Genomic DNA, 16,595 nt, shown 5'->3' on the forward strand with positions numbered 1-16,595 from the left:
GCTGCACTCCTAGCCTGGGAGACTGGCCAGCCCTGATCGACATTAGAGGGGGCTGGTGACCTAAGAAAAGAGCACTACAATTACAGAATGAGAATTTCATCTGTACCTGTAGATTTAGATGGGACCAGTCTGACCATGTGCAATATCCTCATTTCTATATCCAAGCTGAATAATTGTTCCAAAAAGTTAGTTATAGTAAGTGGTCCAAGCAGTGCTTATTCTATATGGCACCAGTACCTTTATGTAGCTAGTCTGAATCATACTGAACACATACAAGGCCTTTGTGGCCACACTGTAACGGGCTCTACATGGAGATCAGACACATCTTGGCTGGGACATCTGAAAATAAACAGTGATGTGAAGTGCAGGCAGTCCAGGTATAATCCGTCCTTATACATGAGCACACCTACTATTATTTCTATTAACCAGATTAACTCCATGCCATCAGTGTAATCCATGCAAGGATAAAAATAGGCATTGTAAGCCGGTCCTGGGTGTCTGGGAGGTAAGAGACACGTGCCAGGGAGTTACTGCCATGTAATGGGCGCCATTACACAATGTTCGGGGACTAGAAGACATTCAGGAACAATGCAGTGTCTGGTACAGACAGGAGAAGGATATTACACAGATCTGTAGTGTGCTCTACCATATGTAGATCTTATTACAGCACCCTGGTCTCTAGGTTTACACCTTTTACACTGTATTCATCTGTTACCAGGTTTTTGCTATTTAGTCATAGAATGGTAGAGTTGGAAGGGACCTGCAGGGTCATGGTGTACAGCACCCTGCTCAATGCAGGAGTCACTAAATCATCCCAGACAGATGTCTGTCCAGCCTCTGTTTGAAGACTTCCATTGAAGGAGAACTCACCACCTCTCGTGGCAGCCTGTTCCACTCATTGATCACCCTCACTGTCAAAAAGTTTTTTCTAATATCTAATCTGTGTCTCCTCCCATTCAGTTTCATTCCATTACTTCTAGTCTTTCCTTGTGCAAATGACAATAAAGATGGTCCGTCTACGATTTGACAGCCCTTGAGATATTTGTAGACAGCTGTTAAGTCTCCTCTCCGTCTTCTTGTCTGAGGACACAATGATGTAGGGGCTGAAACCACAAATCCAGCGATGTGTCACTTCCTGATCTGCCTGCTGTCATTTTGAATACAATCTTTTTTTTTTAATTTTTTTACTGCGGCTGATCTAGCAGTGCTCTGAATCCTGAGCTCTGTATAGCCCGATTGGCAGCTTTCTATGTACATTATACTGCACATTGCCAGCTTCCTGCCAATTGGTGGGAGCACGAAACACCTAGTCCTGTGCGATAATCTCCTGCTGATAAATCACTGATTGTATTGAAACTGCAACATACAGTCTAGTAAGTGACATCAAAGTAATCAGGCTCTTAGCCCTGACAGTATTCTGCTCTCAAATTACACAGAAAAAAGCTGCTGACAGATTCCACTTGCGCTCCATTCTTATAACTTTATGTTACACTTTACATCTCAGACAACTTATTTAATTTGAACGAAAATTTCCTAATTACTATAGTTGTATTACTTAATTGATTAGAAACAAGGTCTTAAAGCCTAGATTAAAACCCCCCCAAAACATTACATTAGCTTCCATATAAAATATATAGCGGCTGCATTGTCTTACCAAAACAACGAACTGGTGAGAATATTTATTCTGTGTTAGAAATTGTGGCAAACGATGGATCTGTCAGATAAGATCCCAGTGACTAGAATGGGATTATAAAGGTTTCTATTTTACTGGAAAAAATTAGTGCAGAATGGTGCTCTCCTAATGAATTTACAACTGAAGCCCCAAAGAGGAGCCCAAGAGGCAGCTGTAAGGCTATGTGCACACGTCAGGATTTCTGGCAGAAATTTTCCTGACAAAAACCGGACATTTCTGCCAGAAATCCGGACGCGTTTTTTTGTGCGTTTTTTTGCGCATTTTTGATGCGTTTTTTGTTGCGGTTTTTCCAAATGCATAGAATAGCGGGAAAAACGCAAAAAAAACTGCAAAATTAATGAACATGCTGCTTTTTTTTACCGCAATGCATTTTTTTCCCCCGCATCATGTGCACAAAAATTGCAGAATGCATTCTAAATGATAGGATGCATATGTCTGCAGTTTCTAATGCGGTTTTATCACGTTTTTATCGCGAAAAAACCTGAACATGTGCACATACCCTAAAAGGGGCCTAGTGCAAACACTGCCCCCACCCTTATCCTGGTCACAGCAGGGATTACTGGCAGTGCTGCACTCACATTTTGCTGACAGACATCTGCAATTGCTTAGGGGAGTTTGGATGCTAAACGGCCATGTGCTGCCCTGCGTTCTGATGATGAAGCGGTCACTTGTGGATGATGCAGTGTGGCAGAATGTGACATGACCTGTAATATGGATGGAACTATTCATTGCTCAACTTGTAGTACTCCTCAAAATTGCAGATCCTAGACGCTAAGTATCATCTGATTACATAAGCAGCTTTAATCTAAAAAGCAGGCATCCTTTGTAGGAGTCTCTAGGGGCTCATTCACACTTCAGTGATCTTTCATGCAACGAATAAAACCGCTCAGCATTTCAGTAGTGTTTTTAATCAGGGTTAGCAAGTTTTGCAAATGTGTAGCATCAAGGGTTCGTCAGTTTTCTCAGAGGGTCTCCTATCAAACAATCTGAAAAACAGAGCACACTAATGGCATTTGAGACTTTTGGGGGCTTTTTTTTGTTTTTAATCTGACCCAGAAACTTTCACTCAACACCTCATTAGATTAGTCCAGGATAAGCTTTTGTATAAAACAAACATTATTTCCATGCAGGGATAAGCGGTGGCCATTTTCCCAAAGCCTACCGCAGGTATAACATAAGGATAATGGACTCTGCTCACCGGCGCTGACACCTTCTGAGAGGCCAGGCACCGCAGCATTGACTGTTAATACTTCCGCCGGCCTTCTGAAGCAGCGACCCTACTTCCTGTGACCCAGCTCCACCCACCGGTAAGCTCACTTTCGATTATAAAATGCACCCCCGTTTCCTCCCACATTTGGAAGAAAAACAAAATCCGAAAGATACGGTAGTTATATTTGTGAACAACAAAGTCAACTTTAGTGACAATTGTCATTAGGCAGATATTGCCAAGGTAAATAAAATCATGGGATGCATAACAAAATGTACCGACGGCCATGGCAAAAACAGTATTGCCTACATACAAGTCACTACTGGGCCTAAGCTTATACACAGGAGCCCCAAATTATACGCAGTATTCTAAGGCTATGTGCACACGTTGCGGATTTGGCTGCGGATCAGCAGTACACAGTACCATGTAAACCTATGGAAAACCAAATCTGCAGTGCAGATGCTGCAGAAAATACCACGTGGAAACTCTGCGGTGCATTTTTCGCAGCATGTCAATTATTTGTGCGGATTCCGCAACAGTTTACACCTGTTCCTCAATAGGAATCTGCAGGTGTAAAATCGCAGGTGGAACTCGCACAAAAACCGCAGGAAATCTGCAGTAAATAAGCAGGTAAAACACAGTGTTTTACCTGCAGATTTTGCAAAAACGGTGCAGAAAAATCAGCAACGTATGCACATAGCTTAAAGGGACACTGTCACCTGAATTTGGAGGGAACAATCTTCAGCCATGGAGGCGGGGTTTTTGATTCACCCTTTCCTTACCCGCTGGCTGCAATATTGGATTGAAGTTCATTCTCTGTCTTCCGTAGTACATGCCTGCACAAGGCAATCTTACCTTGCGCAGGCGTGTACTATGGAGGACAGAGAATGAACTTCAATCCAATATTGCAGCCAGCATGCAGCCAGCGGGTAAGGAAAGGGTGAATCAAAAACCCCAAAACCCGCCTCCATGGCTGAAAATTGTTCCCTCCAAATTCAGGTGACAGTGTCCCTTTAAGAAGGATATAGCTGGACTACAGCGGGTGCAGAGAAGAGCAACCAAGGTTAAGAGAATAGATGGATGCAATACTAAGACAGGTTATCAGACTTGTAAATATTCACTTTGGAAAACCATAGGCCTAGGGGGCGAGGGGACAGTACACAGATCTTTCTACACCCAAGCCTGCAGTGATAACTAGGGGGCATCCTCTACATCTAGAGGAAAGAAGGTTTAATCATAGTCACAGATTCTTTACTGTAAGAGCAGTGAGATTTTGGAACTCTCTGCGACATGATGATATAATGGTTGATTCACTATAAAAAGTTCAAGGAGGGCCTGGAAGCCTTTCTTGTAAAAATATACTAGGTTATGGACATGAGATTCTGATAGATCGTTGATCCAGAGAACTAATTTGATTGCGGTATGTGGGGTCGGGAAGGAAATTTTCCCCTAATATGGGGTTTGTGCCTTCCTCTGGATCAACATGTTCATTTAGAAGTTGAACATGACGGACCATAATGACTTACATAACAGAGTGAATGCGGATTGTTAAAGTCTGCTCACTTAACATAGGGGAGGGCCAGAGCAGGAGAACCTTCTCTTGTAGGACATTGATATACCCCAACAGGGTGTGAAGGAAAGAGATGCTTTGCTAGAATAACCCTTATGGGTGTTTATTGTATTTAATTTAAGGGGATGACTACCACTCAGACAACCCCTCGGCAATCACTAGGTTTCCCTCCTTACAAAATAACAGCTATAATGACCTCTGTGCAGGTGTCGATCCCGCGATGTCAGTAGTGGTTGTCCCGATGCTCTCATTACACTGTTATGCCACGCGAACCCGAAGGCCGATCAGTGGTTCCTTCACTCTCCCCTCCTTCAGATACAACTGACATTCAGAGGAAACCAGAGCTGCGGCTGTAATCTTACTTCCTCTAGATGTCCGATTTGTTCAAAAAAGGGGAGAATGAATGGGCCACTGATTAGCCACAGAAAACATATCACAATGTCACGCGAGCCCCAAGAAAGCCAATGCTGACACCAGAGGCGAGTACGGGTGTTATTTTATACAGGGGGGAACATAGTGATTGAAAAGGGGCTGTCTGAGTGGTGGATAACCCCTCTAAGGGTATACAGAGTGGTCTACTTTATCTGCATACAGTCACAAACCCATGATCAAACTACTGTTCTCACGTCTATAGAGGTTTATGGTTTCTGCTAAAAAATCATACTTTTGCAATATTTATAGTCCCGGAAACATAACTCAAATAATAAAATGTCAGATCGGGTTAAAAAGTGCAATACACCGAGGAAGATTCACAGTTTGTGAACAACAATAAAACACGAAGGGAAAAGGAAACAATGGGGTTTTATGTGTCTGAAAATGTGATGATAAACTAAAGCTTCCCTTATCCGGAAACAGACTAAAAAAATGTAAGGGAAATGAAGATTAAGAGCACATGATTCTACATAAAAACATAGGACAGGGCTACAATGCAAATGTCTGCAACTTCATTCCATCACTACGAGTGAAACACACAAATGATCTTGTAAATGTCACAAAATTTACATCAGTCCATCATTTTATAATAGCTATAGGTAGCAGGAAGAGTAGGAAGAAACTGAAGTCCTGCTGAGACTTTACAGAAATTTGTTACTTAGAGGGGAAATGTCTCAAGATTGGCATTTCCTACACCAGAGTGTGAAATCTGGCAAAATTTGCCAATTTTTTATTTTTTATTTAAGTAAACAATGGTAAAGTTTTTAACCGCTGCTCACTTTATAAGACAATAATGATGCTGGTGCAACATTGAAAACAGTTGCACAGTACACTTTTTTTTCTAAATTTTCAACATTTTTATATCAGAAAACTTGTATACAAGTAAAGAAGAATTCTCCCCTAGTTGTGTGCACTGGCATGTCAGGAGCTATCCTTGGTGAATCCCATCTTTTACAGAGGAGAGAAGCTGCATCCTTAAAAGGTCTATAATGAACACGTTACACGTCTTCTTTCCTCCGCCACTCCGTATACAAGCTGTAATACACTGCAGGAAAATGGCATATGGCTACAAGATGAGAGATAGTGCTACGAATTCTCTTACGCAATATCGCATGCAAAGAAGGAATGACTATGCCAAGCCTCTTCACAGTAACAGATTAATTAAAGAAGCAAGTAAACAATTCAGTGAACAACACAATCGTAAGCAAACAACTCAACCTCAATTTATGAAAGGATAAAGGATCTGTGGGAGGTCAACAGCTGAGAACCAAAACAACAGAGCGGCAGCCATTTCATTTTAATAACATCCCTCTACAACTTCAAATAAAGTGTTTGCCATCTCAGACTACACTGTGTGCACAATTATTAGAAAAGTGAGATTTTTGACAGCATCACCATTTTTATGTATATTTTTCAACGCCATGCTTTATAAATGAATGTTTATTGGTCACAGAACCATCAAAAGTTTTGTTGCAAATAGTCAGCATGATCATAAAAAGGAAGGGAGAAGAAAGAAAAAAAACAAACATGCACATTAACAGCCAAAGAATTGCGAAGAATCAAACGTGAAGCGACCAGGAAGCCATTATCCTCCAGTGCTGCCATATTCCAAAACTGCAACCTCCTTGAAGGCCCAGAAGTACAACGTGTTTAGTGCTCATAGACATGGCCGAGGTAAGGAAGGCAGAAACCTGACCAACTCTGAACAGGACACTTAAGACAAAATGTCAAGACTGGTGCCAATAAATAACTGAAGACAGAATTTTCAAAGGTTTTAGGGACTGGTGAGATGATAGTGACTCTTGACAGACCAGGTGGATGGACCTGTGAATGGATCAGTAATGGTCACAGATGTCCACTTTGACTCAGACACCAGTAAGATAGAGGTGGGTACTGCTCAGGCCTGTGGAGTCAATAAGCTAAACCCCAGAATCAGACTTTTCATTTTCCCTGACTCCGACTACACAGCACTGGTCACTACTGAGCGTGTACATAAAGTGCAGCACAGATTCATCTCAGCTAAAAGCCCAGATCCTTACATCAGGAACAGAACAGACATTTATAGGACATTTCATAACTTTCCCAAATTCTTATGAAATTACAGCACATCCTGCATTGTACTACTGTACACAATTTACTATATATTTTAGGAGTTGGTCCATTTTATACCGACTCCCCCAAAATGGACTCCGACTCCACAGCTCTGGTATTGTTAAGAGCTGTTATTATTAAAGATGATCCAGCTGAACATTATCAGGTTGAAGATGGACTCAAAATCAATTCTCACACCTAGTGCCAGAAAACACTTCCTTAAAAAAAAATAATAATATATATATATATATATATATATATATATATATATATATATATATATATATATATATATATATATATATATATATATATATATATATATATATATATATATATATATATATATATATATAAGAAAACCATGATTTTTATGCAGGAAAATGCTCCATCACAGCATCGTCTCCACTGCTTGGCTGCCAGTAAAAGGCCTTAAAGATATAAGAATAATGACATGGCCCCATCCTCACCTGACCTAAACCCTATTGAGGACCCTATTGAGCCTTTCTTTAATGGGAGATTTCCAGTGACGGAAAACAGTCACCTCTCTGGACAGTATCTGTGAGGATGTGGTTTGTGCTGCCCAAAACATTGATCAACAGATTAAGAAACTGACAGACTCCATAAATAGAAGTCTTATGACTTATTTAGTAGAAGAGTAACTTATATTGGTCAGTTGTATCTTTTAAAAATGTCACATTTTTTTTTACATTTTGAGCAGTTTGGTTAGAAAAGAATTTAACACTGACACATGAAAACAAAAAAAAAAAACAGATGGGAAAAATTATGTTTTTGACGTTGTGTGATGATAATTCTGCACACTAATAATTGCCTAATAATTAACCACACGTAGATATTATTCTACTAAGAAAAAGAAAACCTCACTTTTACTTTCTTGAAGGGGTTGCCCATTACTCTGACAATTCCTAGACTTCCCCTTGTAAAATAACACTTCCAGTGTCGGTGCTGTTCCAGCACTAGCTCGCCCGGGACCTTGTTACATTGTTATGTGATGCGATCACTGCCGCCAATTGGCGCTAGCTTCACTCACCGCCTTCGGACAAATCAAATACATCTGGAATAAGTAAGCGCTAATCCTCCAGATACATGTGATAAGTCTGATGGCGGTGAGAATGAAGCTAGAGCCAAACGAGTGCCGACACCGCTGCAATCGTGTTGGCACTGGGGGAGCGTTGCTATTTTACAAAAAGGGAAATAGAAGGATTGAGAAGGGGTCGTCTGAGTAGTTGACAGCCACATTAAATATTCAGGTTAATTAACCTCTTGGATTGACCAACAGCACTGTAGTTGCTCAGCAATATAATGCAAAGAATGTCATTTATGTTGATAAGTACGGTAATGTTAAAAAGGTGTAGCTATGTAAAGGTGACTATATGGCACAGAGTGGACTGCCGGCATTTCATGAAGGTCATGGAGTCTACAGAGTTACATAACCGGTGACATAACTGAGAACTTAAGGAACAAAACAAATGTCAAATTTTAATGACGGTTCTTTCTTTTTACATCCCAGAGTGAATAACTCAGCATTACTTTGCTGTATGAGGAAGCGTGCAGCTTACCCTGCTCCCGTCAGATTGGTCTGCAGACATTCCTTATAGAAACCCATAGTCCTCTCTGCCTTCTTAGGCTAATTTCAGAGGTGGCATTTTCAGGTTTTGCTGTTTTTTTTTCCCCCACTACATTTGTCTTTTGTGCATGCTGATAAAGTTTAGTGACAAAAAACAAACATTCAACTTCATAAGGTTTTGGCACAAAAGCGCAGCAAGACCATCATACCACCCGCGTTTTTCACCACCAATTACTTTCACTCACTATGAAAAGGAGTGTGTTAGTGTCACCTCGCCCTATATCCCGAGACATGGGGTCTATGTATTTCTATCAGCCACGCTCTGACTAACCATCAGGGGGTGAATTGTGGGTATGTTGTCTGTATTGTATTGACGTATTGAATAAAAGTTTAGTTTTATCCTTTTGTCAGTGAGTTGTCGAATTGAGGGATATTTTGATATAGATTTTCAGTGAATGCTGGTACCCAAAAGAGACATCATTTGGATTGTAAGGCACAAACTGGTGACAATCTTGTTCTTTTTATGATATGTAGACTTCTGCGTGGCGTTTTCCATAGCGGACCTCATGCTTGCACAGATAGTTCTCCCACCAGCACAGCAGCCTTTGTCTTTTGTGTAGCTGCACACAGAAGATGTCTCTAGCAGGAACTGGCTGGTAAGCTGCCCCCATGGACAAGGTACTGTATAGACTTAGATTTAAAAAAAATGCTTTTGTCTATTGTCATTTACATTCAGCTGGGTGCTAATAAATGTAAAGCATTGTATGACCCACAATGCAAATATCACAGTTTAGAAGCAAAGGCTTTGGAGCGGTCACACCAGAAATTCGGAAAATCCAGGCAATGGTAACAACACAGTGGTGACCCAAATCATGTGTCTTCCAGAGAAAATCAATTACCCTCAATCAAATGTAAAATTCTATTTAAAGGCCCTCAGTATAATGCACTTCCTTAAGTGACATAAGCTGAAGGAATGCTAGTCATGTCGTCAATCAGGAAATCAGCTGAAAAACAGACCGCGGCTCAAACCAGTCCAGCCACCTACGGGCTGGAACGCTATGGGAACCGCGGGAATGTTATGGAAGGGAACTTGCAGAAAGTGAGAAGCCGCAGTTCTATACATATTTCCAAATACATTTTCTAACAAGAATGCCAGGTATTCGTGGACCATTTGTCAGAGTGGATTATACCTGGTATAAATATCTGCCACATAATACGGAACGGTCATTACATGGCAACCAGGTCTGTGTCGTAAGCTAAGTTACCGCTACCTAATACACAAACTAGGAGCGCAGCATGTACCCCCTGCTAAAGACGTTTTACTGATTTCTTTACTGATTAATGAGGTCCACAACATCTTCAGCTTCTGCTAAAACACTACTGGTCTGTGGCCACCTCTGGGACAGATGAAGTGATGGTTACGGTACATTTCCACATGGTGGAAACAGCAAAGCCGGTTGGAAAACCCATCCTGGGTAAGAGTTGCAGCATCAAGATCAACATTTCACAAAATTGGAAAAAAAAAATCATTCAGACGTTACTTACACAGTCTGTATACGGACAGTTCAGTGCAGACTAGCCAGAGGCCTCCTGACATGAACTTGACAGCCTAATATATTCCACTGGAGCGATCACGTTCGGGCCAGGAGACGAGGCTGCACTGTGTTACATGTCAGGTGTGAATGAGGATTTAGTCTGGACCACCATTCTCCTGCCTTACCAATGCTGAGAAATAGGAGCTGACGAGGCAAGCGGACTACCTAATGAATGAGGGATCGCTATACAGAAAATAACCAGGCTAGGGCCTGCCATACACATTAGATGGCTGGCTCTCCTACACAGCAGCTCGCTCGGTCACGTGCTCATGTTTTTTTAAACTGTTGATTTTTAATGAAGGTTTTAGGATCAATCATCGTAATTATACATCAAAATAACATAGCACAAACTTGTGAATAAAAATATGGAAAAAAGAACAATAAGGGGAACTGCTGGAAGGGAGGAAATGGGGTGGGATGAAATGAGGGGGAGTCAAGTTCCGTTCGTTGGATGAAATTTATTGAGAGGAATTGAGGTTAGTAGAAGCTTGCAGGCGCCATGATGGTGTATTAAAGGGAGTATGGCTGTTATACAGGGTGATCATGTGATCTTTATGAGGAAGCGACCACAAGACTGGCAGTGGCTTATCTCCGGATATACCCTTTAAAGCTTGCCATCAAAACTATGGCACATAAGAATTATCTGTTACTAACCTGCTCACTTGTTTTGCCGTAAAAGTGGGTAAACACTACTGAAATTTTAGCTGCCGTCTGAAATTTTTTGCCCAGGCCGATACCAAATAATAGTGCTGTTAGTACATGAATACCTTTTCAGTAGCCATTTAGAAAGGTATCAATCACTGAGGGCTCATAATTCGTATCATTCCATCCAAATGCTCTAGTACATCTACCAAGAAATCTGCAATGTTGGTGACAACATTGATTTTTACATAATGGAAGGAGAATCAAGAGGACATTTCTTCTCTCTAGTTTCACCTAATGTGTATGGTGACAGAACAATTTTTGATTTGTCTGTTTTCAGTCAAGACAAGAATGACAGATAGAGATAGATTATAAAGAAAAGACTTCTCTGTCATCAATCCATATAGATGGATTTATGAGCTATGGAAGCTTTGGATTATATTATGCCTGTAAATAAAGTTAGTTGCAACACGGACAGAACAAATGCACATACGGAATTCTAACTAAAGTATTTAACAACCAATTCCCCTTCCATAAAGGGCACATTACTTCCTTATCTGCACATGAAAATCTCAGAACTAAAACAGGATTTGTGTCGTCATCATCTGTTAAACCGGTATCACCACTACACCAGAGACTGCCAGTTATAGCTCACAAGAAGTTCTGAAACTACAACTCCCAGCAAGTCCCGACAGCCTTCAGATTTGTGACAGTGATTATTTGCTACTTGGTGCTCGCACTCAGTTTCTCAGGTGACAGGCTCACACCATTCTCACCAGGTGACAGATGTCAGAAGTGGCACTACAAGACCCATGCGAATGCTACCGGCGAGCACATCCGAACACCATCAGATCAGCCAGGTCACATTTATATAGTCATATATCAGCGGATTAGTCACAGAAAGGTGATTGATGCAGGTCACCAGTCATCGACCCTTCTATATGATCCATCATATCAACCTGACACATTCAGAAATATTCAGAGGGGAGGCAGGCAGCCGAGTGTAGTGGGGTGTGAGGGGAGGATAGGCAGGCAGCCGGGTGTAGTGGGGTGTGAGGGGAGGATAGGCAGGCAGCCGGGTGTAGTGGGGTGTGAGGGAGGATAGGCAGCCGGGTGCAGTGGGGTGTGAGGGGAGGCAGGCAGCCGGGTGCAGTGGGGTGTGAGGGAGGATAGGCAGCCGGGTGTAGTGGGGTGAGAGGGAGGATAGGCAGGCAGCCGGGTGTAGTGGGGTGTGAGGGGAGGATAGGCAGGCAGCCGAGTGTAGTGGGGTGAGAGGGGAGGATAGGCAGGCAGCCGGGTGTAGTGGGGTGTGAGGGGAGGCAGGCAGCCGAGTGTAGTGGGGTGTGAGGGGAGGATAGGCAGGCAGCCGGGTGTAGTGGGTTGAGAGGGGAGGCAGGTAGCTGGGTGTAGTAGGGTGTGAGGGAGGATAGGCAGCCGGGTGTAGTGGGGTGTGAGGGGAGGCAGGCAGCCGGGTGCAGTGGGGTGTGAGGGAGGATAGGCAGCCGGGTGTAGTGGGGTGAGAGGGAGGATAGGCAGGCAGCCGGGTGTAGTGGGGTGTGAGGGGAGGATAGGCAGGCAGCCGAGTGTAGTGGGGTGAGAGGGGAGGATAGGCAGGCAGCCGGGTGTAGTGGGGTGTGAGGGGAGGATAGGCAGGCAGCCGGGTGTAGTGGGGTGTGAGGGGAGGATAGGCAGGCAGCCGAGTGTAGTGGGGTGAGAGGGGAGGATAGGCAGGCAGCCGGGTGTAGTGGGGTGTGAGGGGAGGATAGGCAGGCAGCCGGGTGTAGTGGGGTGTGAGGGGAGGCAGGCAGCCGAGTGTAGTGGGGTGTGAGGGGAGGATAGGCAGGCAGCCGGGTGTAGTGGGGTGAGAGGGGAGGCAGGTAGCTGGGTGTAGTAGGGTGTGAGGGAGGATAGGCAGCCGGGTGTAGTGGGGTGTGAAGGAAGGCAGGCAGCCGGGTGTAGTGGGGTGTGAAGGAAGGCAGGCAGCCGGGTGTAGTGGGGTGTGAGGGGAGGCAGGCAGCCGGGTGTAGTGGGGTGTGAGGGGAGGCAGGCAGCCGGGTGTAGTGGGGTGTGAAGGGAGGCAGGCAGCCGGGTGTAGTGGGGTGTGAAGGGAGGCAGGCAGCCGGGTGTAGTGGGGTGTGAAGGGAGGCAGGCAGCCGGGTGTAGTGGGGTGTGAAGGGAGGCAGGCAGCCGGGTGTAGTGGGGTGTGAGGGGAGGCAGGCAGCTGGGTGTAGTGGGGTGAGAGGGGAGGCAGGCAGCCGGGTGTAGTGTGGGTGAGAGGGAGGATAGGCAGCCGGGTGTAGTGGGGTGAGAGGGAGGATAGGCAGGCAGCCGGGTGTAGTGGGGTGAGAGGGAGGATAGGCAGGCAGCCGGGTGTAGTGGGGTGAGAGGGAGGATAGGCAGGCAGCCGGGTGTAGTGGGGTGAGAGGGGAGGCAGGCAGCCGGGTGTAGTGTGGGTGAGAGGGAGGATAGGCAGCCGGGTGTAGTGGGGTGTGAGGGGAGGCAGGCAGCCGGGTGTAGTGGGGTGTGAGGGAGGATAGGCAGGCAGCCGGGTGTAGTGGGGTGAGAGGGGAGGCAGGCAGCCGGGTGTAGTGTGGGTGAAAGGGGAGGCCGGGTGTAGTGTGGGTGAGAGGAGAGGCAGGTAGTGGTGTGAGAGGGGAGACAGCCGGGTGTAGTATGGGGTGAGAGGGGAGACAGGTAGTGGGGTGAGAGGGGAGACAGCTGGGTGTAGTGTGGATGAAAGGAGTGGCAGGCAGCCGGGTGTAGTGTGGGTGAGAGGAGAGGCAGGCAGCCGGGTGTAGTGGGGTGAGAAGGGAGGCAGGCAGCCGGGTGTAGTGTGGGTGAGAGGAGTGGCAGGCAGCCGGGTGTAGTGTGGGTGAGAGGAGAGGCAGGCAGCCGGGTGTAGTATGGGGTGAGAGGGGAGACAGGTAGTGGGGTGTGAGGGGAGGCAGCCGGGTGTAGTGTGGGTGAGAGGAGAAGCAGGCAGCCGGGTGTAGTGGGGTGAGAAGGGAGGCAGTTAGTGGGGTGAGAGGGGAGGCAGGCAGCCGGGTGTAGTGTGGGTGAGAGGGAGGATAGGCAGCCGGGTGTGGTGGGGTGTGAGGGGAGGCAGGCAGCCGGGTGTAGTGGGGTGTGAGGGAGGATAGGCAGGCAGCCGGGTGTAGTGGGGTGAGAGGGAGGATAGGCAGGCAGCCGGGTGTAGTGGGGTGAGAGGGAGGATAGGCAGCCGGGTGTGGTGGGGTGTGAGGGGAGGCAGGCAGCCGGGTGTAGTGGGGTGTGAGGGAGGATAGGCAGGCAGCCGGGTGTAGTGGGGTGAGAGGGAGGATAGGCAGGCAGCCGGGTGTAGTGGGGTGAGAGGGAGGATAGGCAGGCAGCCGGGTGTAGTGGGGTGAGAGGGAGGATAGGCAGGCAGCCGGGTGTAGTGGGGTGAGAGGGGAGGCAGGCAGCCGGGTGTAGTGTGGGAGAAAGGGGAGGCCGGGTGTAGTGTGGGTGAGAGGAGAGGCAGGTAGTGGTGTGAGAAAGGAGACAGCCGGGTGTAGTATGGGGTGAGAGGGGAGACAGGTAGTGGGGTGAGAGGGGAGACAGGTAGTGGGGTGAGAGGGGAGACAGCTGGGTGTAGTGTGGATGAGAGGAGAAGCAGGCAGCCGGGTGTAGTGGGGTGAGAAGGGAGGCAGTTAGTGGGGTGAGAGGGGAGGCAGGCAGCCGGGTGTAGTGTGGGTGAGAGGAGAGGCAGGCAGCCGGGTGTAGTATGGGGTGAGAGGGGAGACAGGTAGTGGGGTGTGAGGGGAGGCAGCCGGGTGTAGTGTGGGTGAGAGGAGAAGCAGGCAGCCGGGTGTAGTGGGGTGAGAAGGGAGGCAGTTAGTGGGGTGAGAGTGGAGGCAGGCAGCCGGGTGTAGTGGGGTGAGAAGGGAGACAGGTAGTGGGGTGTGAGGGGAGACAGGTAGTGGGGTTAGAGGGGAGGCAGTTAGTGGGGTGTGAGGGGAGACAGCCGGGTGTAGTATGGGGTGAGAGGGGAGACAGGTAGTGGGGTGAGAGGGGAGACAGGTAGTGGGGTGAGAGGGGAGACAGCCGGGTGTAGTGTGGGTGAGAGGAGAAGCAGGCAGCCGGGTGTAGTGGGGTGAGAAGGGAGGCAGTTAGTGGGGTGAGAGGGGAGGCAGGCAGCCGGGTGTAGTGGGGTGTGAGGGGAGACAGGTAGTGGGGTTAGAGGGGAGGCAGTTAGTGGGGTGTGAGGGGAGGCAGCCGGGTGTAGTATGGGGTGAGAGGGGAGACAGATAGTGGGGTGAGAAGGGAGACAGCCGGGTGTAGTGGGGTGTGAGGGGAGGCAGCCGGGTGTAGTATGGAGTGAGAGGGGAGACAGCCGGGTGTAGTGGGGTGTGAGGGGAGGCAGCCGGGTGTATTGATGTGTGGCGGCCGCAGCCCGTACCTGCTCGTTGATCTCCATGGTCGCCGGGCCTGGCTAGTTGCGGGCAGGCAGCGGGTCCCTCCGGGGTCTTCTCGGCCTATGAGGGGCACCTAGCAGTGGCGGCGTCTTCCATCTTATCTCTTCACTGTATCAGGATTGTCGCTCCCTCCGCTCGGCCTCAGTTCACACCCCACCCGAGACGCCCAGCTACGTAACACCCGCCGACCCGCGGCCTGGGCGGAGCGGAGCTGTGTGACAGGGAGTCAGCTGTGACGGAAGCCGGCCGGGTCCTGATTCCGCTGAACGCGAAGTCGCTGTCATCAGTCGGGTCTCGCCGCCCGCTGTTCTCCCGTGCTCGGCGCTAGGTCACACTGTGCCGCACACGCACACACCGACGTTTGTGACATTTGCGCCTTTTTATGTCTTGCTCTTCTCCAGAGTAATGGAAACTTTAATCGCATTATAAAATAATGAAAAGCCGCCCATGGCGTCAGCCGGATCTCTGCGGGGCTCCTAAGCCTGGCACTGCGGGTCCGGTGCTGGGGCTGTCCGGGAGTAGCTCGCTGCTTACACTCAGGAGGAATGCGCTGGTGGGCACTGCGCATGTGCGGTCACTGCCGCTGAACTCACTGCAGGGGGCCACAGTTAGTAGGGGCCATGGCGGTTCACCTGACCCCAACAGCTTCACATACAGCGTGGGACTGGAGCACCTTGGGCCCACCAGAGAAAAGCATTCTTGGGCCCACTATGTAGCTGCATAGAAATAGATACAAGATCACCAATTGTGCGGTAAAATACGCTAATATCCGGGCATGACATAAGGGAGTACACGTCTAATGATATAGCAGGGGTTGGTGCAATGATAAATGTCTCCTGGTGTTTATTAACCACTTGGCCAATGTGTTATAGCACCAGTGTAGTGGATTTTATGATCTCTCATTTATACGCCGAGAAAATCCACAGCAGGAATTGACCGATGCAGACCTGTCCTAGTGTATCCTCACCCATCCCCCGCAGACTGTGAGCCCCCGCGGGAGGGTCCTCCTCCCTCCTTATGTACCCGTGTGCCTTGTCATCTGCTCATGTTTAATGTATTTGTCTATATTTGCCCCATATTCACATGTAAAGCGCCATGGAATAAGTGGCGCTATAAAAATGTATAATAATAATTTAGCATAAACGCTGTGTCAGATTATGCTACGGATATTCACTACTGAGTTCAGCCTTTGCAATGCAAATAATCAGGTCAGTGGTAAAGGTGCGACATTACATAGTAGTAGACGCAGCAATATCTGCACAATATTTGTGTAGATATTTCCACTGTTAATTTGCTGTGGGATTTCTATTGTAGAAATTCTGAAGCAAATACATTATGAGAATG

At 47.0% G+C, this 16,595-nt stretch overlaps 1 protein-coding gene across 1 annotated transcript in view; it reads right to left on the reverse strand.

Annotated features, from left to right (window-relative positions):
- The window catches only part of SECISBP2L (SECIS binding protein 2 like), a 96,456-nt gene extending 80,643 nt beyond the window's left edge, over positions 1–15,813 (reverse strand). Inside the window, exon 1 of the mRNA XM_069766037.1 lies at positions 15,236–15,813. Within this exon, the coding sequence (XP_069622138.1) occupies positions 15,236–15,253 (18 nt within the window). The 5' untranslated portion in view covers positions 15,254–15,813. The remainder of the gene's footprint in view (positions 1–15,235) is intronic.
- Between the last annotated feature and the right edge of the window lie 782 nt (positions 15,814–16,595).

The sequence above is a fragment of the Ranitomeya imitator genome, chromosome 4 (genome assembly GCF_032444005.1).
Source record: "Ranitomeya imitator isolate aRanImi1 chromosome 4, aRanImi1.pri, whole genome shotgun sequence".
NCBI lineage: Eukaryota > Metazoa > Chordata > Amphibia > Anura > Dendrobatidae > Ranitomeya > Ranitomeya imitator.